We start from the raw sequence: 25,618 nt of genomic DNA on the forward strand, positions 1-25,618 counted from the left end.
GCCACGCAGGCATCATTTTCGATAAATTTTCGCTCCATCATTTGGGTTGAAATCTCTTCCAATTACATCATTACAGCGCAGGTTTTGTGCCATAAGCTATCATGCTGCTGCATGTTGCACCTGGAGTGCGCTCTTCAGCTGCGACGGAGTAGCGATTTTACCGCTGCGACGGAGTAGCGATTTTACCGCTGCCGTGTCGTTGACATCGTGTATGCAGACGCCTTTTGTCGACTCCTGCTTCGTTCGCTTTCTCCTTAGTCACTCGCTCTTTATGAGCTGGCCTCGGGCTTGCCATCCTCCACAGTCTCCTCCACCTCGATGGAAGCCGTCGCGTTGTTCAGACCCTCGTCGGTGTTCTCACTCTCAAGCTTCTTGAGGAAAGACAGGAAATACTGCGAAACCTCAGTCTTCTCGCTCTGGTTGGCCAAGTCCAGCGGCACGTAGTCGCGCTCGTTGGCGAGCGCGGGCGAGGCGCCGTGCTCCATGAGCAGCTTCACCGTATCCAGGTGGCCACCGAGTGCCGCCCAATGCATCCCGGTGTTGCCATGCTCATTGGGCTCGTCCAAAAATGCCTGCTTCTCCTCTTTTGGTCTTTCGTCAAAGCACTGGATGACTTTGCGAACGGTTTCTGCTACACGTCAGCCTCCTGCCCTTCGGAAAAGAGAAATGCGAAGAAATGTCCTCATGTCCAAACCCCAGCTTCAGTTGCCATACCTAAATGTCCGTTGCCGCTGGCCATGTGTAGCACTGTGGATTTGCCTTCGTCCTTGGTCGCCATGAGAATGACGGCGGGCGCAGCCTTTTCACGCTCGGCCAGCGCCGTCACAGTCTCCATGAGGTCAACATCCTCACCAGCGCGAGCAAAATAAACGAGGTCATCAATCTCTTCTTCTGTGAGTTGCGGTGCCATCTTTCGGGAGTATCTTATGTTGGTATGCTCGTACATCTAAAGCGGCTCGCCAGTACAAAAATTTTGGCGAGTGAGGGGACTGTGCGAGCGCACACCCCGCAGTTTTCGCACCGTGCATCCACAAAGGTACAGGGTAGTTGCCATTGCCAACGAGATACAATTGCTCTGGCGCAAAACATGCGAGTGAGATTTGCCAGAGAAAATAGAATTAGTATAGCTAGGGAATGATACCGAGGATTTTCTGTAGAAAAATGTCTAGCCAAGGCGTAATATCACCGCTCTCGTCTAAAGCTTGAATTTCGGCTTTTGCTCCCAGCATTAGCATTGTTTGAAGCTCACGGCGCACAAACCCACGCATGGAATCCCCATGTTCTGTCTGCAAATCCTTTTGCAACATTCTAATGGCAAGAAATCTATCGCGGGGAGTAAGATTTATCAAGCAGTTGTCAGACCATTCGTGGTTTTGCGTACCATTCCGAATCCCATCCGTTTTTGTTTTGTGAAGAGTGCCCAAGTGACCAGATTGTATTCCCAGCCAACCAAAATTAATTTGGGAGTTGCTGGACTCGTGGAAAAAGTTTGTCGTGCCATAACGGTAGCACGAAAAGATGCTCAGTCCATCGGGATCGAAGTCGGTCAAGACGAACATTGGGAGGTGCGGACAGTCGGACTGAATCCGGGCTAGAAAGCTCCTCGTCATCAAATCGGGATAGCCCCTGGCCTGTAATTTGTTAGTAGCATGGCCAGAGATGATATTTTCTAGCTATAGCCTTACAGTGATTAATATTCCAGGACCAGCTAGAGATGTTTCCCAGAAGCGGACTGCAACAAGAGACCGAAACACCGCCTGTAGCCTGTCAGCCGAGTGTGTCCATGCCGGAGCCGTATTCGTACATCTTTTTCAACTACTAGAAGCCATCGCGCACCGCGAGTTTCGATGCATGTCACGGATCTGCTCGAAGGGATTGTGATGCCCTTTGGCAATTAGTATTTTCCCGGCAGACCGATGTTGCGGCTCACCAGTTCACTCTGCGAGGCATCTAACACTTGGCTGCTGCGGAGACGGATGACCATACAGCCTGAAACCAGCCCTTTTGAAGAAGCAGTCTCTTCAGTCAGCCTGAGGTACGCAAGATTTCATTCGCCTTACAATATTTAGGTCATCTCGGTCGGTGCCGAGCGTGTAAGCTAGGTCATCGACTAGCTCGTCGACAACTCTTTGGGTCTCGAAGAGCTCTTGGTGTTGGTAGTAAATGTGTCTGGGGACTTAGCAGATGCTCTATAATATCAAAACTGTAAGCTGTATACCTTTTTGTTAGAATTGTCCCTGTAATCATTGCCTGATGTGCTAGCTGCATAATCAACAGTAGTCGAGCTGCCCTCGTAAGTAAGAGCCGAGTTTGTAGAGTCGGATACTTACCAAACTTGCGCGCCTCCGAGGCAGACGAGCCAGGAAATCTTACAAAGTTTTCCTCGTGATCGGCTGGGCGTGAGCGACGTCTGCGTGAACAAAAGGGTATCTTCAGCTCGTTTGCATTAGCAAGCGAATCTGCAACACCTTCTAGCGCCGCTTCAATACGACCTATGACAGATGCCGACGGGAGCCGTGATCTGGCAGCCATGCTCCGGTTGAGGCTCATTTTTCGGCGAATGCAATCGATCGAGACAATTGACAAATCCCAGACGTCATGCAAAATCTGGCATTTTTATCGAGCAAACGCCGCTCTCACCAGCAACCGCCTGCCAGCTGCCGGGCGGTGGTCCGAATTCGAGATGCCCCACATGGCTTCCGCTGCCGAGCCTTAGACAGGGGCTCATCTCGTCGTACTCGTTCAACACGACAAAATGCCCGAGACGCAGCCACGACAGGAGTTGCACCGCTTCTCCGTTACAGATGCAGAGTCTACAACGTTTATAAAGGTGTCGGGGACTGACCAAGCTGCTTGAATTCCCTTCCCACAGCCATTAACATTATTTCCGCCATGGCGACAGCGACCGGCCGAGAGACTCGTGCCTCTGCGCGAAAGCGCACCAGCGACAGCGACCGTGGCACCAAGAAGCCCAAAATCGAGGGCAAGACAGACTATGCGCGCTGGCGCCTCAAGGACGACGACAGTCGCCACACATGGCACTATCTGACTGATGATAACGAGCTGGAGAAATGGCCCCAGAGCACTGCAGAAAAGTACTACATGAACTTGCCGTTGGTAGGTCCAGACCCCAGCCTACACCTGGAAGCTTCAATTGGCACTTGGCAGAACACTAACAAGCTTTACTACAGGGCCTACCCGACCTCCCGAAAGCGACTACAGCTATTGATGCTGCAAATAATGGAGCCAACTTTTTCGAGAAGCTGCAATTGCCCTCGGGCCACTGGGGCTGCGAGTATGGCGGCCCCATGTTTCTGCTGCCATGCGTTGTCTGCGCTTGGTACATCACCAAGACGCCCATTCCCGACGCCTACGCCATCGAGATCAAAAACTATCTTGCCGCGCGAGCGAACCCCAAGGATGGAGGCTGGGGTCTGCACATTGAGGGCGAGAGCACCGTCTTTGGCACCAGTCTCAATTATACAGTACTGCGCCTCGTCGGCGTCGACCCCGAGGACCCCATTATGGTCAAGGCGCGAGGCACCCTGCATAAGCTCGGCGGCGCCCTGTATGCCCCTCACTGGGCCAAGTTTTGGCTGGCCACGCTCGGCGTCATGAGCTGGGACACTGTCAACCCCGTGCCGCCCGAGATCTGGCTCCTGCCGGACTGGGTACCAATTGCGCCGTGGCGCTGGTGGATTCACATTCGACAGGTCTTCCTGCCCATGAGCTACGTATACTCGAAGAAATGGAGCTGTCCAGAGGACGATATTATCCGAGGTCTCCGGGAAGAGCTCTTTGCTGAGCCGCATGCCGAGATCGACTGGGCCAGCCACCGCAACAGCATTGCGCCCGGAGACAACTACCACCCCAAGTCTTGGCTGCTGAACAGCGTCAACTGGGCTCTTGTCAATGTTTACAATCCTTATATTCGACCCAACTTTATCAAGAACAAGGCCGAAGCGTGGGTCAGCCAGCTTGTCGACATGGAGGACGCCAACACAGACTACGCAGACCTGGCCCCCGTCAACGCGCCCATGAACACGGTCGTCTGCTACATCAGAGATGGCCCGGACGCGTTCTCGGTAAAACGCCACATTGAGCGACTGGAAGAGTTCCTGTGGGTCAAGGACGAAGGCATGCTAGTCAACGGCACCAACGGCGTGCAGTGCTGGGACACGGCGTTCCTCATTCAAGCCCTGGTCGAGGCCGGCCTGCACACCGACAAGCGCTGGCGGCCGATGCTGCTCAAGGCTCTCCACTACCTCGACCGGCAGCAGATCCGCGACAACTGCGTCGACCAGGAAAAGTGCTACCGGCAGCAGCGCAAGGGCGGGTGGCCGTTCAGCAACCGCGACCAGGGCTACGGCGTCAGCGACTGCATATCCGAGGCGCTCAAGGGCATCATACTGCTGCAAAAGACGGACGGCTACCCGACGGCGCTGGAGGACCAGCGCATCTTTGACGCCGTCGACACGCTGCTGCTGTACCAGAACAGCAACGGCGCGCTGTCGTCGTACGAGGCGCGCCGCGGCGGCGAGTACATGGAGCTGCTCAACGCGGCCGAGGTCTTTGGACGCATCATGATTGAGTACGACTACCCCGAGTGCACGACGGCGTGCGTCACGGCGCTGTCCCTCTTCAACAAGCACTGGCCGGACTACCGCGGCTCCGAGATCAAGACGTTTATCCGCCGCGCCACCAACTGGATCCGTACCAACCAGCGCCTCGACGGAAGCTGGTACGGCAGCTGGGGCATCTGCTTCACGTACGCGACCATGTTTGCGCTCGAGAGCATGGCCAGCGTCGGCGAGACGTACGCCAACAGCTACATCGCCAGCAAGGGCTGCGCGTTCCTGCTCTCCAAGCAGCGTGCCGACGGCGGCTGGTCCGAGAGCTACAAGGCGTGCGAGACGATGACGTACGTCGAGCACCCGATGGGCTCGCTGGTGGTGCAGACGGCGTGGGCCCTCATCGGGCTCATGGAGGCCGAGTACCCGCACGTCGAGCCGCTGAAGAAGGGCATCAAGCTCATCATGGACCGGCAGCAGGCCAACGGCGAGTGGCTGCAGGAGGCGATTGAGGGCGTCTTCAACAAGTCGTGCATGATTTCGTACCCCAATTACAAGTTTACGTTTACCATGAAGGCCCTCGGCATGTTTGCGAAGCGATTCCCCGACGAGAAGTTTTAGCAGTACTGACAGGGTACAAAGACTCATAGCTCATAGGCACATGGATGCATCGGTGTATACAAAAACAATTATGATATAATTAATAAAGAAGAAGAATAGCTCCGTTTATATGCTTCATAAGGAAAAGAGTTCATCTATAATGTTCATCAGAATTATTTACCGTTTTTATGATTTTTATAATTTCTATTGCCTGCCCGTCTAGAGCTTGCCGCCTCTCTCCTGGACAGCTTTGCGTAACAGGGCAATCATATCGGCCGGGTCCTTGGCGCCAAAGACGGCGCTGCCGGCGACAATGACGTTGGCGCCGGCCTCGGCGGCCTGGTCGACGGTGCCGGGTCCGAGGCCGCCGTCGACCTCGATGTTGAGGTCGGGATACCGTTGGCGCAGGGCCTGCACCTTGGGGAGCTCCGAGGCCATGAACTTTTGGCCGCCAAAGCCGGGGTTGACTGTCATGACGAGGACCATCTGGTGTTTCAAGGTTAGCATGATCTGAAGCGCGGGGGGGGGGGGGGGTGTAGCCTCTCAGAGGCCCAATGAGTAAGCGGCGGGGGCGTAATCAGCATACATCAGGGTGATCCTTGGGATCGGCGCTCTCGAGGAACTCCCACAGCACATCGACAGAGGTTTCGGGCTTGATGGCGATGCCGGCGAGCATGCCATGGTCGTGGATATAGCGGATGAGATCGCCGGGGTTCGTCTTGCCCTCCGAGGTGTGCTCAGGGTCTGTGGCGTCGGTGGAGAAGGCGGCTTCGTAGTGGAAGCAGTATAGGTCGCAGCCGACGTCCTTGAAGGTCTTGACCCATTTCTTGGGCTGTTCGGGGGGAACAGCGAATTGGTTCAGCATGTTACTCAAGTGTAGTCCGGGAGAGCCGGGAGGGGAGAAAAATGTGCGCGCACCTCGGAAATCATCATGTGGCAGTCAAAGGTGCCGCGGCCGTGGTTCTCGGTCGGCCGATCGACGAAGCCGCGAATCTTGGCGACGACGGGCGCGCCAAAAGTCATGTTGGGAACGAAATGGCCATCCCTGAGGTTTTGGTGAGGTTAGCGACAAAGGTTCGCGGCGCGTGGGGTTTGCTGTGTTGGATGATGCTGACATGATGTCGACGTGAAGCCAGTCGGCGCCCTGCTCCATGGTGCGAGCGCACGAGTGGCCAAAGCTGGCAAAGTCGGCGCTCAGCACCGAGGGCGCAATGATTGCTCTGGGAGTCATTATGTGTGTTTGTGAATTGGAGTCGATATATGTTTATGAAACAAGAAAAGGGAGAGTTTTGGAAGGAAATGTGAGAAGAGGAGAAGGAGGGCTGTCCCACCCCCGGTGTCGGGAGCAAAGGGTCCAGGCCATGGAGGACCTGATCTTTGGTGGGGTTTCGAGTGGCGGTTTTTTTTTAATGGTGGGGGAAAAGCAGGGTCCCTGGAAAAAGATATGGGGAGCTGCCAGGAGCTGAGCTGGAGCTTGGGCCTGTTATTAGTTAGTTAGCGGGACAGCCGGGTGCGATTGTGTACATCCAGTAAAATGCATGTTGAAAATGTGGTGTAAGAGAGTGGCGCTGGATGGAGGAGAATAGATGAAGACGTGGGCGCACAGCTACGCGAAGCGGTTGATTGCATTACATGACGTTGGCCACCTGCCTATGCGAGACGAGAGGGGCCTGATTTTGGACAGCGCACCTGAGAGCCCCTCCATTTGCAATATATTCCTCTCATTTTATCAGCCTGTCAAGGCACCTGGCTATGTTGACATGATTTTCTCTATTTTCTTTTTAAATCATGTTCAACACTTGCATAGCCGTACTAGACGGAAGGAACGCATTTTCAATCCTATACTGTACTTTAGCCATGTCTAAAAACACCCTGTCCCACGCGTAAGTACATTCACCGGCCGGGCGCGGCCCGTCACGCCGTTTGCTCATGCTTGACAGCTGTCAGTCTGGGCTGTACAGCGTAGTTACCGTTTGCAGTCCGCCCCAGTCAATGGTGACGTGGGAGTGACGGAAATGCCATTTTTTTGTATTGGAAGAAAAGGAAGAAAAAAGGGCAGGAAAAGAGAGCAAAAAGCCATTTGTTCAAGATCAGTCAATGGGCGAGTCGTATTTGCACTCGAGAGGCAGATCAGCAAAATGCCACAAAGCACGACGCCACCCGTGCCCAAGCAATTTACAAACTCGCTCCCCGCGCGGCTCCTCCCACCACGCCTTCAGCGCTACGCATGAATACTGGCATGTATTATTTTGACGGCATCCTCTATCAGCAAAGGACTAATATTCAGGCTGTCGTCGCCTCACTACGATTGGCTGACTTGCAGCTGCAGGTTTGCGGCTAGTGTTGCCCCGCGTTTCCCAATGCCTTGGTTCTTTCTGATAACACCTCTGCCCAGGTAGTAGTGGCGACATGATGGCATCTTGCCAAAGACAACACCTACCCGTTTCTGGCCCTGTTGATGCCTTTACCGCCCGCCATGACTCTATGTGACATCTGTGGTTCAATCGCGTTCGGAAACCTCCCTCCGTTTCCGACAAACGAGTACCAACTTACGCTAAGTGGTCTACAGCATGTGCATATGCTTGTTGTCAAACGAGGGACGTCAAAGGAGGCTATCGTGGCTCTCTCGCGCGTTAGGCACCACGCGAGCCTGGCGAGTCTCCGGACAGCTGCCGACAACGGATGCGAGCTCTGTGCGCTGATCCTCGCGCAGGCAGATGCATTGCTGACCGAGTTGGAAACTCTGCAAAATGGGCAACGCTCTGAAGATCATTTGCCCACTTTTGACATGTGGCTATCGCAGCGCGAGGAGGGAGGGCAGGGCTTCTGCGTCTGGTCCAACAGCGTCGATCACGCGGATGGCGCGAGAATCGTCCCAGTCGCAGCATTCGCTTTTGTCGTAAGCGATGGTATGACAGTGATCTTCTATTACCATGAATTATATGTGCTAATGATTCAAGGCGACTATCCTTCTACTTTAATTCGCGGCCGCCCAGTAACTCGGGATTTTAATGCCGACGCCGTTAGACGCTTCGTAAACTGGAACACCGAGTATGAACAAGATCAGCAAGGCGACCAAGATGCTGGTTCTTTGCCACAATACTTGATAGATGTCCAGAGCTCCAACACTGAAGATTCCGTGAAAATTGTCGAATTAGACGCACATGCACGTCATCGTTACGCGGTGCTCAGTTACGCCTCCGCACCAGAGGTCGTAAACTATCGGGGACAAACCGGAATACAGGCGCACGACGAAGTGAGTATTGTAAGTCTTCCAAAGATGTTTCGAGATGCGATACTTGTCACTCGCACCTTGGACATTCAGTATCTTTGGATCGATTCGCTATGTGTCTCCGACGGTTCCTGGGCGAGGGATTCCGAACAGGCAGCCACTATTTACGAGAACGCCTGCCTGGCACTGTCTGCCACGGGCGCTAACAACATTTCAGATGGTCTTTTATTCCAGCGGCCAACAAGTGCCTTGCTGCGAATCCCTTATGGTGCGGACGAGGACGGTCCCAGAACAGTGTCCGTCGCCGCCTTGCCTCTGAACAAAGAGATTGTTAGAGAGGAGTACATTGAAATGAGAAAGCAGCCCATATCCCAAGACGTCTGGCATTTTCAAGATCGCGTGCTGTCTCGCAGAACTTTGCACTTTGCGACCGACCAGATGTACTATGAGTGCCTGCACCACTTTGCCTCGGAAGATGGCCTACTCCAGCGCCTGCGATATCATACTCCTGTCGAGAGACTGCCCGAGGGGACGGAGCATTTCAGGAGGCGATGCCTCGATGAGGATCCGCGCTCGCGCTGGTGTGCCCTAGTGTGGGACTATGGGCAGTGCTCGTCCAACGGCCGCGCAGACAAACTCAAGGCGCTGTCCAACGTCGCGCGGGCTTTTCAGCGCCTCGAGAATGATGTCTATATCGCGGGACACTGGACAAAGTCCCTTCCAGAGTCTCTATTCTGGCGGTCACTGTCATGCAAGCCCTCCGGCGAGCGGAATGCTCCCTCGTGGTCCTGGGCATCTGTTGACGGGGTCCCGGCCATGGGGCTCGGGTACAGCAGAGCCCACGAGTATCCCGCCAAGATCATAGACGTCCGCGCCACGCTGGCGGATAGCAGAAATGCGTTTGGCAGCGTGATGACGGCCGAAATCGAGCTCGAGGCTCCGCTGGTGCCGTTGAAGCTGCTCGACAAGCCAGAAGCCGACGACTCGGGCCACATGTTCGTCGTCGCCGAGGACAGCGATGATAGAGGCTTCTATGCTGGATTCGACACCATCGACAGGAACTATGCGCAGTCGGCAGGTGCTGTGCGTGGAATGCAGCTTTTTGCGCTGATTTTGGTGTTGACGCGCGCGGAGGGCCGCCCGGCCGGCGCTTGTGGCCCTGTGAGTAGCATCGGCGCTCTGATTGTAACTCCCGCAGATGACTCTGGAGACAAGATGATGCGTCTTGGGTCTTTTTCAGCGGCCGAACCGCGGCTCCCGTATGCTAGGCTTGGCTTACACAAAACTATCATCTTAGTTTAGGTTGGAGTAAAAAAGCAATCTATGAAGCTACAGTCTAGTGTACATCAATCACCCATCCTCAAGAAACCTCTTACCGAAGCCATTCGGCACCGCCATTGAGTTGCGCTGCCAAAGCCCTCCTTGCACTGTGTCGCAGATTCTCGCTGCCTTGCGGCAATTCGTCCTCGGTGGTCTCGAGATTGTCGATATCGCTGTCGGAAACGGTTCCGGTCTTCCAAGGCGTGAATAATGGAGGAACGATCGTCAGCGACGTGAGACCGCCAGACTGAATCCCGCTTATCATGGCAAGGTCAACGGGTGCTCCCACACTTCCTTCGTTTCCTATTGTGTGCAGCAGCTTTTGAGCTCCTTGTAATGTTACAGCATAACCAATTGTGCACACAGGGTACCACGAAGGGGTTATTGCTCTGACGCGCCGGCCGTTGGAAGTATCGGCTCCCCAGTACTCAAGCTCGTTGCGGTAGGCGAAAGCCATTCTAGTCGCCACAGGTTAGCATACGGCACTTGCAATAGCGGCCATGACATGTGCCGTTTGAGTATTCGAATAGGTGAAAGATACCAATGAGGCTAAAATGACATACTCTGTTGAATTCGGCGCATTGGCATCTTCGTAAATATGGGATGGTGGGCGAACTTCAGCGTTGATATTCCAGCAAGTGCCGACGTATAACAAGTCCCAATCCATACCTACAATTCAGTCAGTTCGCAATGTGGCCATTTTAAATAGGCATAAAATTTGTCCCAGGTGTAGTTCATACCGTATGGTGCATGGGCAACCTCGTAGCTCGTGGGCTTGTCTTTCCTTAGCACCCCCTTTCGAATTTGGAGGCTTAGATCCTGAAAGATGTCATGAATTCGGACGTCCCAGTCGGCATCATCTTCGAGTATGATGGCCGTTTGTATTCGTTCTTCGATTATTTTCCGCCATACGTTAGCGTGACTGCGCCAGCAGCCCAGCTGCTCCGGTCTTAGAGCCTGGCTACCTTTCGGTCTCGCCTTTTCGTGAATAGCGTTGCCATCGACCTACGTACATATGTTAGTATGGTGAAACTGTAGTTGGAGCGTGAGCTTGAGTACCCCATCCTGTAGAATTAGTCGTATGTTTGTTGAAGTGGCTAACATGGTCATGCTGTCTTGGCGATCCGGCCGGCTGTAAATAGCAGAATTAGCTACTTAAAGATTCTAATAGGAACAGATTGTACTGTACTGAGGCATGCTGATGTAGAAGATCTTTTCGAACCCGAGAGTCTCATTCTGTGCAGCTGTAGACAAGTCGTTGGGTAAGTCATGCCGATGGAGAAATGTATCGCTCCACGTAGTCGTGTCAATGCCCGATCCAGTGATCCAGAGCTTGACTAAGACGAAGAAGCCGATCAAAGAATAAAGTATAGAAAGTTTCGCCCGGGTTGACCGCATGTTGAACATCGTCGTAGTGGGCACTTGATAGCTTTCTAACAAATGTGCTTCCCAACCAGCGGACATGCGGCACATATACAGTCTTTCCTGGATCCCATGTATGTTGAAGAAACCCGACCAGCCTAGACCCGCAAGCTTACGACGACCAAAATTTATGATGTCGATTTCTAGATTTAGATGCTGCACGGAGGTACATCTCGTGGGCCCCATACGAGAGTGTGGAGCAAAGCTGCTTTGGGAAGAGTATATGTGCTTCATACGGCCTACGCCCATTGAGAAACAATTCAATATGAAACAAGTAGACCATCCGGAATACGAAGCTAGCCAGCATGGTTCCCGCCTCGGGCAACGGAGGAGGACATGCGTAAAGGTCCGACACGGCGAGATTGGGAAAGTGGTGGAGTTTCGCATTCCCAATTAGGAATCCGGACTCAGGGCGGATCGGAACATACGAGTAGGACTTGTGGGCTCACCAGGCAGTCAATTGTTATTTATTACGTCGGGCGGAGTCAATCGGAACAAAGCTCGGTCAAGAAAATACCACCACCGGTCAGGGGATTCTTCAAAAAGGTTGCCGATTCTCGGTGTGGTGCTTTCGCCTCTCGATTCCCCTTGACCGTGTAGTTCTTTGGCTAACGGCCGCGCAGACAAGCTCATGGCGCTGTCAAATGCGCGAGGGCTTTTCAGATGGGCAGTTCGAAAATGCACTCTGTTTGATGGCATGTGCTGGCGGGCCAGAACCCCAGAAATCCGCAAACTCGGAAATCCGAAAAAATAGCAGACGAAAAATAGAAGAAAGATTAAACTAAAGATGGCGCTACTGTGCCACCGTATAACCCCAGCATTTGTTGTCGCCCAGCCCAGAGATCCCAGGCCTGCCGAAGTAAAAGAAACCCCGAACTTGGACATCCCATGAGTAACATAATATCTAGATTTGAGAACACTCGAGCTGCACAGCCCCCATTTTGTACTGCGTAATACAGCAAGATACTAATGGCCCGCCAACATAGGTCATGTGCTTGCCTGGTTCGAGATGGCAAGAAGCCGTTGCCGCAATCTAGTCCAATCATCGCGTAACGCAGCCCAGCCCATGCTCATTCTGCGCCACATGAGCTACGCGCATGATGCATTCGCGGGGCAGGTCTTGGCTCGGCTCCGCGGTCCAAGATGACGGAGCGAGTGATGCATGCACATGATTAAATCCTTGGGATAGAGATCCAGGCAGAAGTCACTCCTAATAATTACTACCCAAGCCCCGGCAAACCACCAAGCTATTAGATCTGGTGGAATGGTTCAGTCACTTTACTGCAGTTCACTAGCAGCACCACAGATAGTCGCACGCAAGTGTGCTGAGCAGCATCAACAGTCCAGGTGGAAATGGCGTTCGCAATCACAGGATTCAACATTGGCATCACCGTCTTCGGCGGCTGGGCAACCATATTTGGCTTATTTTCCAACATTCTCAAGGATAGGTATTACCTCTCTGAGGCATGTGAGTTCTTTACACGGGCGGCGGCGCGGGAATAGTGTGCCAACCATCAAGCAGTACTCTCGTTTCTAGCTGGTGCAGCATTTCTCCCGGTCGCAAAATGGCTAAACCTGGAAATATATGAGAATGCCACCGAAAACCTAAACTCCTTCACTTTGGACTTCAGCCGCCTGGTGCTGGGCGTTCAGCTTGTCCTGGCTGGTATCCAGCTGCCGGCAGGGTATCTGCGGATGGAGCTTAAGAGTCTCGCCATTCTGCTCGGGCCTGGCATGGTAGGCATGTGGGCATGCAGCGGCATCGTGATGTGGACGTTTATCCCCGGCATTTCGTTTCTGCAGGCTGCCGCCATTGCCGCCTGCATCACGCCCACGGATCCCGTCCTTTCTACCAGCATCATCAAGGGCAGGTATGCCGACGAAAACGTGCCGACGGAGCTACAACAATTAATCATTGCCGAGTCTGGCGCCAACGACGGCCTTGGATATCCGTTTCTGTTCATCGCGCTCTACCTTATTAAATACACAGCCGGTGGTGACAATGTTGACACGGGAGCGGGACTGCAGACGGCTCTTCGTCTTTTCCTCGGCGAGACATGCGTCTACGTGGTTCTGCTCAGCGCCCTCTACGGCTGGTGCGTGGGGAGCACCGCGAGGCGGCTTCTGCAGTGGGCAAAGGAAAATAGCTTTGTAGAGCGCGAAAGCTTTCTCGTCTTTGCCCTTCCCATGGCACTGTTCATCACGGGAACCTGCGGCATGGTTGGCAGCGACGACGTCTTGGCCTGCTTTGTCGCGGGGAATGCCTTTACCCTGGACGACTGGTTCCGGCTCGAAACACTGCAGGACTCTCTCCAGCCAACGGTCGACATGATGCTGAACATGTCAATTTTCATGTGGTTCGGGTTCATCTGTCCTTGGGAGAAGCTTTGGTCCAGCGACTTGATGCCCTGGTACAGTCTGGCTGGTCTCGCAATCGGCATCTTCTCCGTGCGCCGCCTTCCTGTTATTCTGGGCATGCATCGGCATATTCGCCAGATTGAAAATGCCCAGCAGGCGCTTTTTATGGGATATTTTGGGCCTATTGGAGTCTCTGCCATTTTTTATCTTTATGTTGGCTTGGAGTTCCTGGAGACTGTCAGGACGGGTGATGAGCAACGCCCAGCTGCCAAGCGATTGGGAGAATCCATGACTGTGGTTATATGGTTCTTGGTAGCATGCAGTATTGTAAGCCACCTCTCTACCCTTGTTCCTACCGAATTCTAACATTGGACAGATCATACACGGACTGACGGTACCGGTAGTCAATATCTGTAAACACTTCTTGAGGCCGATCGACGGACGCGTAGCGCTACCTATGTAATCAAACGTGCATGGGAGATGACATGGCCGTATGCGTATGCTCGTGGATCCGCGGTCAACCAGCTGCCAGCTGGCGGCTTCACGGAACCATGATAATGCTGCAAGAACTCTTGTTTGTTGGATATTTCTTGCCAATTTATCTCTTGCTACTCATAACTACCCCCATGCTGTGTCATGGATCGCAAAGTAAATTTCTTACACTAGTACGGGTGAGAGTCGGGATTGTAAATGATGGTAAAGGATGACTTGCACAAACAACATGTGAACTGGTGCCTACAATTTTGAACCAAAGAACAACCTGGTTTCGGACATTTTCTTTTTCTTTGCCAGAGTGCAAGTAGATTGAGTCTAGAAACTGTGCCGACTTCGAACAGAACACTGGGCATGTCGCCCTCAGCCCGGCGCTTGCGGCCAAAACCAGCCAGCAGCAACGATGACTTGCAAGTGGCGGCAGGAACGGATGGACGTGTACTCTCACTTTCAATTTTTCCTACAGCACAGTACCTCCTTATCCCACCTCAGAGCCTTCTTAAAAGACTTTATTAGGCTGTGCTACGAGCATGTTGGCGCCAAGGTGGAAAGGTCTTCACAGAATCAGAACTAGCTATATAAGGAACTAGTGCTTCGTAGGGATGTGAATCGCACCAGGAAGCGATACCCGGGGAATCGTGCCTTCCCATGCTGTACCAGGGCCGGGCGATTGCACTGTCTGAATTCTGGTCATTTCGAGCATCTGCGCCCGCCAAACCGACTACATCAACTAACATTAGGCTGCGTTTGAAGCTTTGGGGTATGTGAACTTAACTAGAGCACGGCTATCTTGACGGCTTTCTCGAGGGTTCTCGTCGGCACGAACTCGTAGCATCCGGGGAAGCCTTGGCAGCATGTTCCGTCGGCTCTTAGCAGGCTGGGCCAGTTCAGCCAAATTAGCGCGACTGCTTTCATTTTAGCGCGCCTTCTCTGCACATTGGCTAATAACCCGACAATCGAAGTGTGCATACCAAAGAGGACAGGTGCCAGAGTGCTCAAGAAGCCATAGATCGATGCACTTTGCGTGAAATTGGTGTCGACAATGCAACCTGCGCAGGACGGCGCCTGTGACGAGCTTCTCCGTGCAAATAGCACAGGCTGCATGACCTTGGTATGAAGTATCGAGGTCTTGACCCTTCAATGGCGGAGACGGAATGCTGGATACATATTCAATGACTGACATCGCTTCGACGTCTTGGCGAGTAAGCCTTCCAGGCTGCTGCGGCTGCGGCGGCGGTGCCGCCGAGCTAGAGCTCACCCGATCAACGATAAAGCGTTGCAGGATGGCCCTGGCCATGGAGCGCACCGTTACATGCTGTTGTATAGCGAAAACAAGTATCAAGCCCGCTATGATACATACGGCAGGGAATACGGTGGTCAGCGTACTCGAAGGAGATCTGCCGTGTGTAGTGTCAGCGGTCACGGCAGATCGTAGCTGCGCCTGTAGTCCATTTGAAATCGGTGCCATTTAGCCCCGAAGTATATGAATAAGACGCCAGCCGAGAACAGATGAAAATGCAGCCTAGTCAGTTGAATGTAAGGGTCAAATTGTAAGGGCTCGTTACGAGGCATATTATAAAATGCAGAATCACATGCGTTGACCGTCGGTGACAAAGTACTAACTAACCTGCAGCCACTAACTTGAAGAGGGACAGGGCAGCATATTGAAAACCCACACCAAATTTCGTCCACGGCTAATGCTAATTTGGCGCGCAGGAGCACGAACGCCACCCGTAGCCTGATCGCTCATGGATATCCGGCACAATGTAGGCGCAGCAGTTGTCACATTGAATGCACGCGGACAACTTCCGGCTTACTGACCCATCACCAGAAAGCGCTGCCAGCATTGTAGATAACTACCCGTCCGCGGGCGCATCCAGATTGGACAGGCAGGACCGTGGCTTCCAAAGCTGAAATTCCCGCAATAGCGCCATATTTGCACCCATCACAGGAGTGAAATTATGGCGGCCAGGGCGGATAAATCTGTGGTCTGTTTGCCATGCGCGTTTTATCTTCCATCTACTTAAGGAACATGGTTGAACTTCTATATGTGCTCCCGCAGACTTGAACTGAATGTTCTACAGAAAATACCCAACACACTTGCTATTATTACCCGATATTGCGTCGCAACTTTCTTACTTGATAATGGCTGATCCAGACCTCGAAGCTGTCCACCCCGTCGAAGCGGCCAGTCCCAAGATGCTGCATCCCAAAACTGATGCTCCGTGGACCAGCTCAGATGGTAGCCACGAAATTGCCGACATTGACAATCTTGAAAAGGCACAGGCCATTGCCGAGCATGACCTGCATGGACCACGCAAGCAGGTTACTATGTCCCAAAAAGCGCTCCAAAAAAGCCTAGACTGAACAAAATTGGTAGACTTACTCTGGCATCGTTTTGGCCTGGCTCAGTTTCCAGGCAACGGGCGTCATCTACGGTGACATTGGCACCTCGCCTCTATATGTCTATTCTTCGACTTTTTCAGCTCAGCCTAGCTGGCAGGATCTCGTCGGCGCTCTTTCCATCATCATCTGGTCGCTAACTCTCATGGTGTCTGTCAAATACTGCTTCATAGTGTTGCACGCCGACGATGATGGGCAAGGCGGCACCTTTGCGCTGTACAGTCTGTTGACGAGATTCACGCGCATCGCTCGACCTAACCCTCGAGACCCTGTGGGGTATGGTTTGAGACGCCACAATACAAACGATCTGAAGGCAGGCGGAAAGAGCATACGCGAATTTCTCGAGCGCTCGAGGATCTCGCAGTTTTCACTACAGTTCATTGGAGTTTTGGGCGTTTCCATGGTCATGGCGGATGGCGTGCTGACGCCGGCCCAGTCGGTCCTCGGTGCCATTCAGGGCATTACGGTTGTCAACTCCAACCTGAAAACCCCTGCGATTGTTGGCATTTCGTGTGCCATATTGGTGCTTCTTTTCGTCATTCAGCCTTTCGGGACGGCCAAAATCGGAACTACATTCGCACCAATTGTAGTCATCTGGCTGCTGTTCAATCTCTGCGTTGGCATTTACAACCTGGCGCTGCATGACTACACAGTGCTCAAGGCTTTCAGCCCGCACTTTGCCTTTACTTATCTTATACGCAACGGACACGATGGCTGGCGGTCCCTCGGGGGTCTCCTGCTAGCATTCACCGGTATCGAGGCTCTTTTTGCCGATCTTGGGGCGTTCAGCAAGCGCGCCATCCAGATATCCTGGCTCTGCTTCGTGTACCCCTGTCTCGTGGTGGCTTACATCGGGCAGGCTGCGTACATATCCACCGACAAGACCCAGACTGCCTACACGAATCCCTTCTTCAAGACCCTCCCTCCCGGAAGCTTGTACTTTGGCCTGATTATTGCGATACTGGCGGCCATTGTTGCGTCGCAGGCCATGATCACTTCGACGTTCCAGCTGCTTTCCCAGATCATGAGGTTGTCCTACTTTCCGCACATCAAAGTCACACACACTAGCACAAAGTTCCACGAGCAAGTCTACATGCCTTTGGCTAACTGGCTCCTGATGATTGGCACTGTTATCGTCACAGCCGTTTACAACAATGTTTGTTTATTCTTGGACAGCCGTGATTTCTCGTCACTGACGTTTTTCTCCCAGACCACATCTCTTGGCAATGCTTATGGCGTGTGCGTCATCTCTGTTACTTTTAGTATGTCGTCTAACCCCGATATTGCTCTCAATACCCCTAGATTCGTTTCTTCTCACTTAATATCGTTGTCTAGTAAGCACTTGTATGGTCGCACTGGTCGCCATCCTCGTGTGGAGGCTACCAGCGTACATTGTGCTGCCAATATGGCTTGTTTTTGCGGCTCTTGACGGGGCTTTCCTGTCCGCGGTGTACGAAAAGGTGCCTGATGGGGCTTGGTTCACGCTACTTCTAGCGTTTCTACTTTCATCCGTCTTTGCTCTCTGGCGCTTCGGGAAAGAAACTCAATGGCATGCGGAAGGACTCGATAACTTGTCCCCACAGTCCCTTTTTGCTCTCGATTCTACCGCACTACTCGGGGATCAAGGGCGTCCGCCTGTGCGGCTACGCGACGCTTTCGGTGGAGCGACCCTCTCGACTGTGCCCAGCTTGGGCATCTTTTTTGACAAAGCTGGCAACCCCAAGACTCTGCCACCGTCATTTGCAGAATTCGTGAAGAAGTTTGCCACACGACCCGGCCTCGTCATCTTCTTCCACATGCGCGCACTGCCAGTGCCGTCAGTTGCCTTGGAAGACCGCTATGTTGTAACTCGAATGTCGCAGATGCCCGGAAGTTACTCTGTAACTCTTCGTCATGGCTATACTGACGATGTTCTCCATCCCGGCATGGCCCGCGATCTTATTGCCCAGATCGAGCTTGCCCTGATAGAAGCTTCGAGAGCTGAGGATACTGAGGACGAGCTTCAGAGGCTGCGAGCATCGTACAGTTCCCAGGTGGTCTATGTCCTCGGCAAGGAGACAATGCGCATTCGGCATGCGCGAAGAACACCCTGGGGACTGTGTCGACATGTACTTCTCTGGCTATTTCTATGGATACGCGAAAATTCGCGGGCGAAACTGGCTGATCTTGACATTGATGCTGATAAAGTGGTCGAGGTTGGATTTTTGAAGGACATTTGACACTAGACGGAGCTCAGCTGCACCTCTTTCTTGTGTGTTCAAGAGATGCACGGGTCAGCGTACAGTGTCCAACTACCAAGTTAGCAGTGCTTGCTTGCGATTGTCCAACATTTATCAACTAGGTACCAGGTAAGAAAGATGAATGATAAAGCCATGTAAATTATGTAGAAAAAATGATACTTCACTTGGCCCAAGCTTCAAACACGAGTCTCAGGGAAAAAAGGCACAAGCGACACTAGCCAGAACATCGATGTTAATTCAGAGGAGCTAACTCCACTAAGCGGGATACCAAAAGCCGCCATAAAACGCCCGGTCAGTTAGGAACGCCCGGTTAGCTAGAAACGCCCGGTTAGTTGGCAGAGCATTTCCTAGCGCAAAGAAGGCTGCCCTGCCCGCTTGCCTTCGTGTCCAACGGAAAAGTAGCAGCGTAGCAGTGTGTACAATCAGGCTGCAGTCAAAAGATCAATGGGAGGGTAGGCAGTACCTCGCATGTCACTCCACAATGTCCCAACAGGAGATGTTTCCGAATAAACTTGAAGCTACCCTTTCTAGCAAGATTTCAACATTCTTTACGAAACTCCCACAGCACTTCTTCAGGTCGCCAAGCACATCTCACGCGGACTCTACAAAGTTGTGAGCCTGGATGCGAGCAAGCATGCAATGCATGCCATCGTCTTCACGAAGCTGCCCAGGGATGAGCTCATGTGTAAGAATGGCTTTCCCTGGGATCAGAATGAAGACTGATAGCTGAAGACTCAATTGGACTGAGTTGGACCGGAAAGCAGCACAATTTCCTTGCACTCTTCTGGGGGCTCGAATTTACCAAGGAAGTGGAAGCACCATCTCATATCAGCGGCAGAGTCATCGTCATTCCATGTACGCGGTAGCAGGGCCACACTAGGCGCATTGGTGCAGTTGACGTGTCCACGTCGCGAGGCAACATTGGCTTCGATGAAGTCGGATTCTATCTTATATATGGCAGTCTTTGCCTGCAGACATCCGTATACTCTGTTTTCTTGAATAAACTTTGAAATGCTACAAAGTGATTGCTTCATTCCCTTCTGCCACTTGTACATATAAAAATCAAGGGCACCTATATAAAACAAAAATGTCCTCCACGTCTTTAAACCCTGATCGAAGTGTACTTTGGGACGCCGAATTCAGACGCCCTGTCGTCGACGGCAAGTTTTCGCATCCTCTCACTGGTGAGGTCCAGTAGGTAGGGAGGGGAGGAAGGTTATATCGATAGGCCGCCTTCTATCGAGATGCGTCGCTTCAATGTCAACTCTGAGATGAACGTTTTTAACATCAACCAGAGTACCCCGATCGCGATCGATATACTGTATGCCGCGGTTGCAAAGCAAGTGGAAAAGGGCATCTTCTCGATCATAAGTGTAAATGCAAGTCCATACTCTTTTACTCTTGTGTGCCAAATTCTCGTGACAAAAGAAAAGTTTGATCATTCGTGGAAGAATTTGTTTTCGCCATAGAGACAAACGTAGCATGGCGGCGCTATTCAATCAATCTACTGGGTTAGGACACGATCTGTCATAATGCGCGGTAGAGTCAGGCAACTACAGGCAGTTGTATAAGCAGGAAGAAATTATAGCTATATTTCTTTTCTCTTGATAACTAGGGTTCTTCTTAGCGCGACTGAGTTGTGGGCTGAATCGACAACGGATGTTTGAACACATTTCCAGGGTCGTACTTGGCTTTGATTTGCCCTAGACGCTGCAAATGTTGGCCGTAGTAGCTCCTCATCATGTTGCGGCCATATAGTGCCTCGTCGTAGTCGTCGTCTCCAAGGTAGCCTCCATTTGTCAACGGGTAAAACAGCTCGTATGCTTTCATCATCCACGGGAGTCGCCGCTCAGCCTCAGCAACGACTCCGTCCTTTCCGCCGTACTCTTTCAGCGGCAGCCACACCGACATGCCCATCAGCCATGGCGCTCCGCGTACTTTGATCGACGTCGTGTCAGGCGACGGCCTGAACCCGGGGTTCAAGCCGAGAAGCTGGATACGTACTCCGGATGTGGGCTGCGTAACAATGAGCTTGGTCAGCTCTTCCAGGAAAGCTTTGCTCGGTAGCTCCGGCATGAACCCGGCCTTGATCTTCATAAACCTTTCGTGCTCGGCCCCCTCGCGCTTTAGTTTCCGTAGGTCGGGATACCAAGGAGCCGAGGTTTGCGTCAGTCCCACGCTGGTCACGGTGTCTATGAGATCCCGTGGCGTGCATGTAGCCTCGTCTGGATGTGGCAGCTGCGATATAAAACTGCTCCAGACGGCGTCTCTCTCAGTTGAGGTCTCGGCGAGTATGGTACCTGAAATCTCCAAGACACCCAACCAAGATACGATCATTGGATTGACGGATAGAGGAGCGTTGGCACAAGTTTTAGCGGCAGCTGCCAGAGCCTCCGGAATGTCGTCACGGGACAACTTCCACTTGATCGTGAAGCTGGCAACGGCAACCGGCGCATCATTCGTTCGCAGAGTAATCTTGGAAATCACACCAAACGAACCGGTACCCGACCCTCGTATCGCAAAGAAAAGGTCCGGGTTCTCGTCTTTGTTGGCATGGCGGATTTCGCAGTCGGCCGTCACAACTTCCACGTCGATAACGCGGTCAGTCAAGGTACCGAAGGTGCGTGTGTAGAATCCGTAGCCGCCACACTGAATCTGACCACCGAGTCCGACCGTTGGGCAGGTACCCATCGGCAGCATCTTCTTTCCATGGTCCCAGGCATACTGCGCGACGGTTCCCAGCATAGCACCACCTCCTGCCGTAATAACATCTTTGGACGGGTCAGAAGTGATTTCGTTTAGACGAATCACGTCAATGACCAGTGCTCCATTAGTCCCGCCCAGCCCTAGAGCCTCAAACGAATGGCCACCTCCCCGAACAGTGATTCGAGTGATGTTCGCAGACTTGGCAGCCTTGAGGACTATGGCAACTTGTGCAACTGTCAATGGCTGTACTACAGCTAGCGGTCGACGGCTTGTGTATGTGTTCCAGGTGGCTATATGTTCAGCGTAGCCTGCCTCGCCATGGACGTACACAGGGATATCGCCAACTCTCGCTCTGAATGCATTGATCTCCGTCATGTTCATGTGCTAGTCGAAGAAGAAACAAAAAGGTGATAGTAGTCTTGGAAGTTTGCGAAGTTTTTGACTGGCGTAATTATATGTGTGTGTATGATTTGATTGTCTTGTCCAAAGGTTGATGGTTCTGTGAGAGTCTGCCGTGAGCTTGTTTGGTGTGGCATCCTCATTCTTATATAGTCGTGTTACTTATAGAATAGGAATGTTTTTAGGTGCTACCGTAAAGAATAGCTTCAACCCGCGAGTCAGTACGCAACGTGAAGGCTTGTCGTCCGCGGAAAATGTGAAAGTTTGCCATCCGCGGGTGATTGCCCCTACCGAAACATTCAAGTTACCACGATGTAAACTGAGCTGAATGCTTGTGTCTACGTCAGTGCCATATTACTTTGCAATCATCCGCGGAGCTACAAAATTAAGAGGGCCCCTGTAACTGGGTTCCAGGGTTGTATTTGGTGCCGTAGATGCAGCTCGGAAATGCGTTCCGGCGATTCAAGTGGCACGCGCCTAGTCATTGCGCTTGCAGGAAGCTAAAAGTACTGCCACTTTGATAAACCTGAACAGTAGATTCGCGGCCAGTTCAGGTAGGAATTTTAAGTTCAACACCAACGCCTCAGACAGGGTAGCGTTAGCTGAGCTATGCTTGCGAGCAGCCCACCAAGAGTTCTAAAACTAGGTACATGTCGTTGCCTGCGCCTTATATCACCTTGGCCCCAGCGGCTAGAACTTAACGACAAATTGTTCTCGTCTAGTGTTCTCGTCTAGTGTTCTCTCCTCCTTTCTCCTCATGGCTATGTGGATTGTGGACAATTGCACGATGTCGTCATCTTAAAGACGAGCAAACTAGCCTTCTCACCTCTAACAAGCTGGGAATACTTGCTATCATTTGCTAGAAAAATTTGGAGCACCTTGCGGAAAAACAATTTATATTGCTTTCGGACCACAGAGTAGTAACTTTACTAACAGAGGATTATTGATACTTGAATAGCCAAGTTGATGTTAGTGAGGTCAAGTGAGTATTTAGTGCTAGAATGCGGAATTCGGTTTCCGCAGCTAACCGGTAAAAGCTAGTCACACAGTCGGTAGCAACAGCCTTTACGCCCTGCCGAATCGCGTGCCAAGTTCTCCGCTGGAGAATAGTATTTAGAGAAATCCACGCTTACAAAAAGGACCGGAAGTGTCGGCCTTCACCTAAGATAGTGTGGAGATAGCACTCGAGTTTATGGACTAGGCTGAGACATTGCAGAGGCAGTAGTTAAGCCCCAACGAAGCAGATGTCAAGATGAGGAGGTTGAGCAGGGCTATATGTACCAAAGTCTGATACTTTTGGTGCAGGGAATGGAGATGCGACCGTACCTTGTCTCCGGAAACTGCCTTGGCAGTTGAGTGGTGGCAAGAGGCCCGCTGTCCTAGCTTACTACTGGTGCCGACTCAAATACAGCAACTAGAGCACAGCTTGCTAGCAGAATTTCCAACACTACATTTTGAATTCCTTGAAAATTCAATCGACCATTTGGGGACGGCTCGAAAACTGAGATTGTCATGTTTCCGAACCTGCTCTGTTGGGTCAATGCATCATTCGACCACGCGTGACGGCCGGCTTCATCTGCGAATTCGCACTGCTGCCACATGAGGCTGCGTAGTCTGCAGGAGGCCGCTGCTGCTGGAGCTTTGGGATTAATGCCGGACGAGACACCTAGGTACTCTGATTAACCTAGCGCAGTCCGGCCAAGTCGAGGTCATTTACAACTTAAAAAGAAGGCCAAATCTTACCTCACGTACCCTACACCTCGCATGCCGCGCGTTGGACTGCGCAACGCTCGTCAGCTCGGCCTAACAGCTCGACAGCTGCTCGGTGCATGCACAGTTGACCCTGTGGAAGCTAGATGACGATAGAAGCACAGCCGGCTATTCGTACTACTCTGCGGGATGCTAATTATCGAGCGACACCACGTTGATGATACCCGACCCAGACACCGTTACTCCCGCACAGGGCACTAGTACTCGAGTAATGCCCGGAAGGGCGAGGCAGAAGCCATGATTGGCTCACGGATGATTGGTGTTATATTGGTGTATCGTTGATTTTGTTTCCTTTAAGTTGCGAGTTTCAAATCTCTTTATTACTTTATATTACATAGTAGACCAAGCTCGTGCACGAGCACCGTTTGCTCTCTGCCCCACTATCCATAGAAGCATCTCGACTACCGCCACTGGGAGACCATTTCTTCTCCTTCAATCAACATTGCCACCTTGACCTTCTCTCTTAATTTTCTCTCGAAAATAGACCAAGTAAAACCTGCCACGCGAAACAAGCAACGCATCGAAGTGCCCCCAAGCATGTCCCACATCACCCTTGCCCAGCAGGGCTTGGCCGCCGCCGAGGCCAGGGATTGGGACGGCGCCATCACCAAGCTCTCCAAGGCGCTACAGTCGTCACAAAACCCGGCCTGGCTGCTCGCGCGGTCCAAGTCTCTCATCAACCTGCGCCGCTACGAAGAGGCCCTCGACGACGCCAATCTCGCCTGGCACACAGCCTACGCCCGCAACAAACGACCCCTCATGATCGAGGCCAACTACCGCCGCGCCGTCGCCCACTTCCGCCAAGGCAGGCTCGCCGACGCCGACGCCTGCTGCGTCTACGCCATGCGGCTCATCAAGGGCGCGCCGGCCGTCGAGAAGGAAGATCCCGTGGCGAACCTCAGAGATCCCGAGACGGGCCGCTGGATCGCGACGGCCAAGGACGCCATGCACGAAGCGCGGACTGACGACATTAACAATGCCAAGCAGGGCGGCGGCGCGGCGGCCATGGCCATGGGCGGTGCACAGGCACCGGCAAACGCAAAAGAGTGGCGCATGGCGAGCACACTGCGAATTCAGATTCTCTCGGCCATGGAGAAGCTGCCTGCAGACGACCCCGCGCGAACGGCTACGGTACCGGCCAAACCCGAAGAAAAGAAGCTCGCAGACTTGTCTGGCGCCGTGGAAGAGACGAAGTCGGCTGCATCTAGCACTGCCACCACTGCGACTGCCACACCTACGACGACGCAGGCCCCTGCTGTTGCCAAGCCCGTTGTGCCCAGCGATACCCCTCTACGACTGCAAGAATTCCAAAGCACCACAACCATGTCGGTGTCCATCTTCTCCAAGGGTGTCAACAAGGAGAAGCTCAAGGTCGATTTCCAGCCACACTCGGTTCACCTCAACAGCGTCGTCTACCCCAACGGCGATGAAAAGGCGTTCCAGCTCGACCTGTGGGGTGAGATCGACACAGCCGCCTCCAAGTACACCGTCACACCGAACAAGGTCGAGCTCACCCTCGTCAAAAAGACACCTGGTAAATGGGCCCAGCTGAAATCCGACGGCAACCTCAACCAGCCAGCTGCACCCGTCCCGTCGCCCGCTGCCCCGACAGCTGCCGCTGAAGCTTCCACCGCCGATGTCAAACCAGCAGCGGCCCCAGCGGCTGGACCTGCGTATCCGTCGTCGTCGCGCACCGGTCCCAAGAACTGGGACCAGCTCGACGTGGGCGAGGACGGCAAGGACGAGGACGAGGGCGGTGACATCAACTTATTTTTCAAAAAGATGTACAAGGGTGCGACACCGGAGCAGCAGCGCGCCATGATGAAGAGCTTCACGGAGAGCAACGGCACCAGCCTGAGCACGGACTGGAACGACGTCAAGGACAGAAAGGTCGAGACGGTCCCGCCAGACGGCGTGCAAGCCAGGAAGTGGGAGTAGGCCCCCCGGGGCTGCGACCTGTACGAAGAAAAGAGTTTAGGAATGTGAGTGAGTAATCATCATGGGGTAGTTTACGACTTTATGCATTGTTCGACGAGGGAAAGTAAAAGCGTCTATTCAGCAAAGGGCTATTGAATAACAACAGCACAATATACCACCAATTCATC

At 52.8% G+C, this 25,618-nt stretch overlaps 11 protein-coding genes across 12 annotated transcripts; 5 read left to right on the top strand and 6 right to left on the bottom strand.

Annotated features, from left to right (window-relative positions):
- Window positions 1–269: 269 nt before the first annotated feature.
- On the bottom strand, window positions 270–910 carry LMH87_002891 (uncharacterized protein; the record flags this gene model as incomplete). Its single annotated transcript, XM_056194422.1, has 2 exons — window positions 270–628; window positions 715–910. 2 exons carry the CDS (start codon window positions 908–910, stop codon window positions 270–272), a joined length of 555 nt encoding a protein of 184 aa, XP_056051362.1.
- Window positions 911–1,127: 217 nt separating this feature from the next.
- LMH87_002892 (uncharacterized protein) lies at window positions 1,128–2,550 on the bottom strand (the record flags this gene model as incomplete). Its single annotated transcript, XM_056194423.1, has 9 exons — window positions 1,128–1,213; window positions 1,261–1,323; window positions 1,382–1,631; window positions 1,686–1,757; window positions 1,805–1,885; window positions 1,931–2,017; window positions 2,061–2,169; window positions 2,219–2,285; window positions 2,331–2,550. 9 exons carry the CDS (start codon window positions 2,548–2,550, stop codon window positions 1,128–1,130), a joined length of 1,035 nt encoding a protein of 344 aa, XP_056051363.1.
- A 342-nt stretch (window positions 2,551–2,892) lies between these two features.
- On the top strand, window positions 2,893–5,192 carry LMH87_002893 (uncharacterized protein; the record flags this gene model as incomplete). The annotated part of the gene is made up of 2 exons (XM_056194425.1): window positions 2,893–3,117; window positions 3,192–5,192. 2 exons carry the CDS (start codon window positions 2,893–2,895, stop codon window positions 5,190–5,192), a joined length of 2,226 nt encoding a protein of 741 aa, XP_056051364.1.
- A 198-nt stretch (window positions 5,193–5,390) lies between these two features.
- Window positions 5,391–6,402, bottom strand: LMH87_002894 (uncharacterized protein; the record flags this gene model as incomplete). The annotated part of the gene is made up of 4 exons (XM_056194426.1): window positions 5,391–5,657; window positions 5,758–6,003; window positions 6,090–6,216; window positions 6,287–6,402. 4 exons carry the CDS (start codon window positions 6,400–6,402, stop codon window positions 5,391–5,393), a joined length of 756 nt encoding a protein of 251 aa, XP_056051365.1.
- Window positions 6,403–7,629: 1,227 nt separating this feature from the next.
- Window positions 7,630–9,705, top strand: LMH87_002895 (uncharacterized protein; the record flags this gene model as incomplete). Its single annotated transcript, XM_056194427.1, has 4 exons — window positions 7,630–8,080; window positions 8,132–8,222; window positions 8,429–8,436; window positions 8,621–9,705. The coding sequence occupies 4 exons, from the start codon at window positions 7,630–7,632 to the stop codon at window positions 9,703–9,705; spliced, it is 1,635 nt and encodes a 544-aa protein (XP_056051366.1).
- Window positions 9,706–9,775: 70 nt separating this feature from the next.
- LMH87_002896 (uncharacterized protein) lies at window positions 9,776–11,532 on the bottom strand (the record flags this gene model as incomplete). 2 transcript variants are annotated; one of them, XM_056194428.1, is made up of 6 exons in its annotated part: window positions 9,776–10,181; window positions 10,287–10,392; window positions 10,464–10,728; window positions 10,783–10,855; window positions 10,913–11,060; window positions 11,472–11,532. In XM_056194428.1, 6 exons carry the CDS (start codon window positions 11,530–11,532, stop codon window positions 9,776–9,778), a joined length of 1,059 nt encoding a protein of 352 aa, XP_056051367.1. The 2 variants fall into 2 exon arrangements, with proteins under 2 accessions (XP_056051367.1, XP_056051368.1); XM_056194429.1 differs by having other exon boundaries at window positions 10,152–10,181; window positions 10,265–10,392.
- A 966-nt stretch (window positions 11,533–12,498) lies between these two features.
- LMH87_002897 (uncharacterized protein) lies at window positions 12,499–13,966 on the top strand (the record flags this gene model as incomplete). The annotated part of the gene is made up of 3 exons (XM_056194430.1): window positions 12,499–12,613; window positions 12,668–13,830; window positions 13,880–13,966. The coding sequence occupies 3 exons, from the start codon at window positions 12,499–12,501 to the stop codon at window positions 13,964–13,966; spliced, it is 1,365 nt and encodes a 454-aa protein (XP_056051369.1).
- A 551-nt stretch (window positions 13,967–14,517) lies between these two features.
- On the bottom strand, window positions 14,518–15,463 carry LMH87_002898 (uncharacterized protein; the record flags this gene model as incomplete). The annotated part of the gene is made up of 5 exons (XM_056194431.1): window positions 14,518–14,549; window positions 14,611–14,716; window positions 14,771–14,900; window positions 14,967–15,310; window positions 15,356–15,463. The coding sequence occupies 5 exons, from the start codon at window positions 15,461–15,463 to the stop codon at window positions 14,518–14,520; spliced, it is 720 nt and encodes a 239-aa protein (XP_056051370.1).
- Window positions 15,464–16,140: 677 nt separating this feature from the next.
- On the top strand, window positions 16,141–18,617 carry LMH87_002899 (uncharacterized protein; the record flags this gene model as incomplete). The annotated part of the gene is made up of 4 exons (XM_056194432.1): window positions 16,141–16,320; window positions 16,376–17,554; window positions 17,609–17,660; window positions 17,734–18,617. 4 exons carry the CDS (start codon window positions 16,141–16,143, stop codon window positions 18,615–18,617), a joined length of 2,295 nt encoding a protein of 764 aa, XP_056051371.1.
- Window positions 18,618–20,261: 1,644 nt separating this feature from the next.
- Window positions 20,262–21,725, bottom strand: LMH87_002900 (uncharacterized protein; the record flags this gene model as incomplete). The annotated part of the gene is made up of 1 exon (XM_056194433.1): window positions 20,262–21,725. The coding sequence occupies one exon, from the start codon at window positions 21,723–21,725 to the stop codon at window positions 20,262–20,264; it is 1,464 nt and encodes a 487-aa protein (XP_056051372.1).
- A 2,325-nt stretch (window positions 21,726–24,050) lies between these two features.
- On the top strand, window positions 24,051–25,451 carry LMH87_002901 (uncharacterized protein; the record flags this gene model as incomplete). Its single annotated transcript, XM_056194434.1, has 1 exon — window positions 24,051–25,451. One exon carries the CDS (start codon window positions 24,051–24,053, stop codon window positions 25,449–25,451), a length of 1,401 nt encoding a protein of 466 aa, XP_056051373.1.
- Between the last annotated feature and the right edge of the window lie 167 nt (window positions 25,452–25,618).

Source organism: Akanthomyces muscarius, chromosome 3 (genome assembly GCF_028009165.1).
Source record: "Akanthomyces muscarius strain Ve6 chromosome 3, whole genome shotgun sequence".
NCBI lineage: Eukaryota > Fungi > Ascomycota > Sordariomycetes > Hypocreales > Cordycipitaceae > Akanthomyces > Akanthomyces muscarius.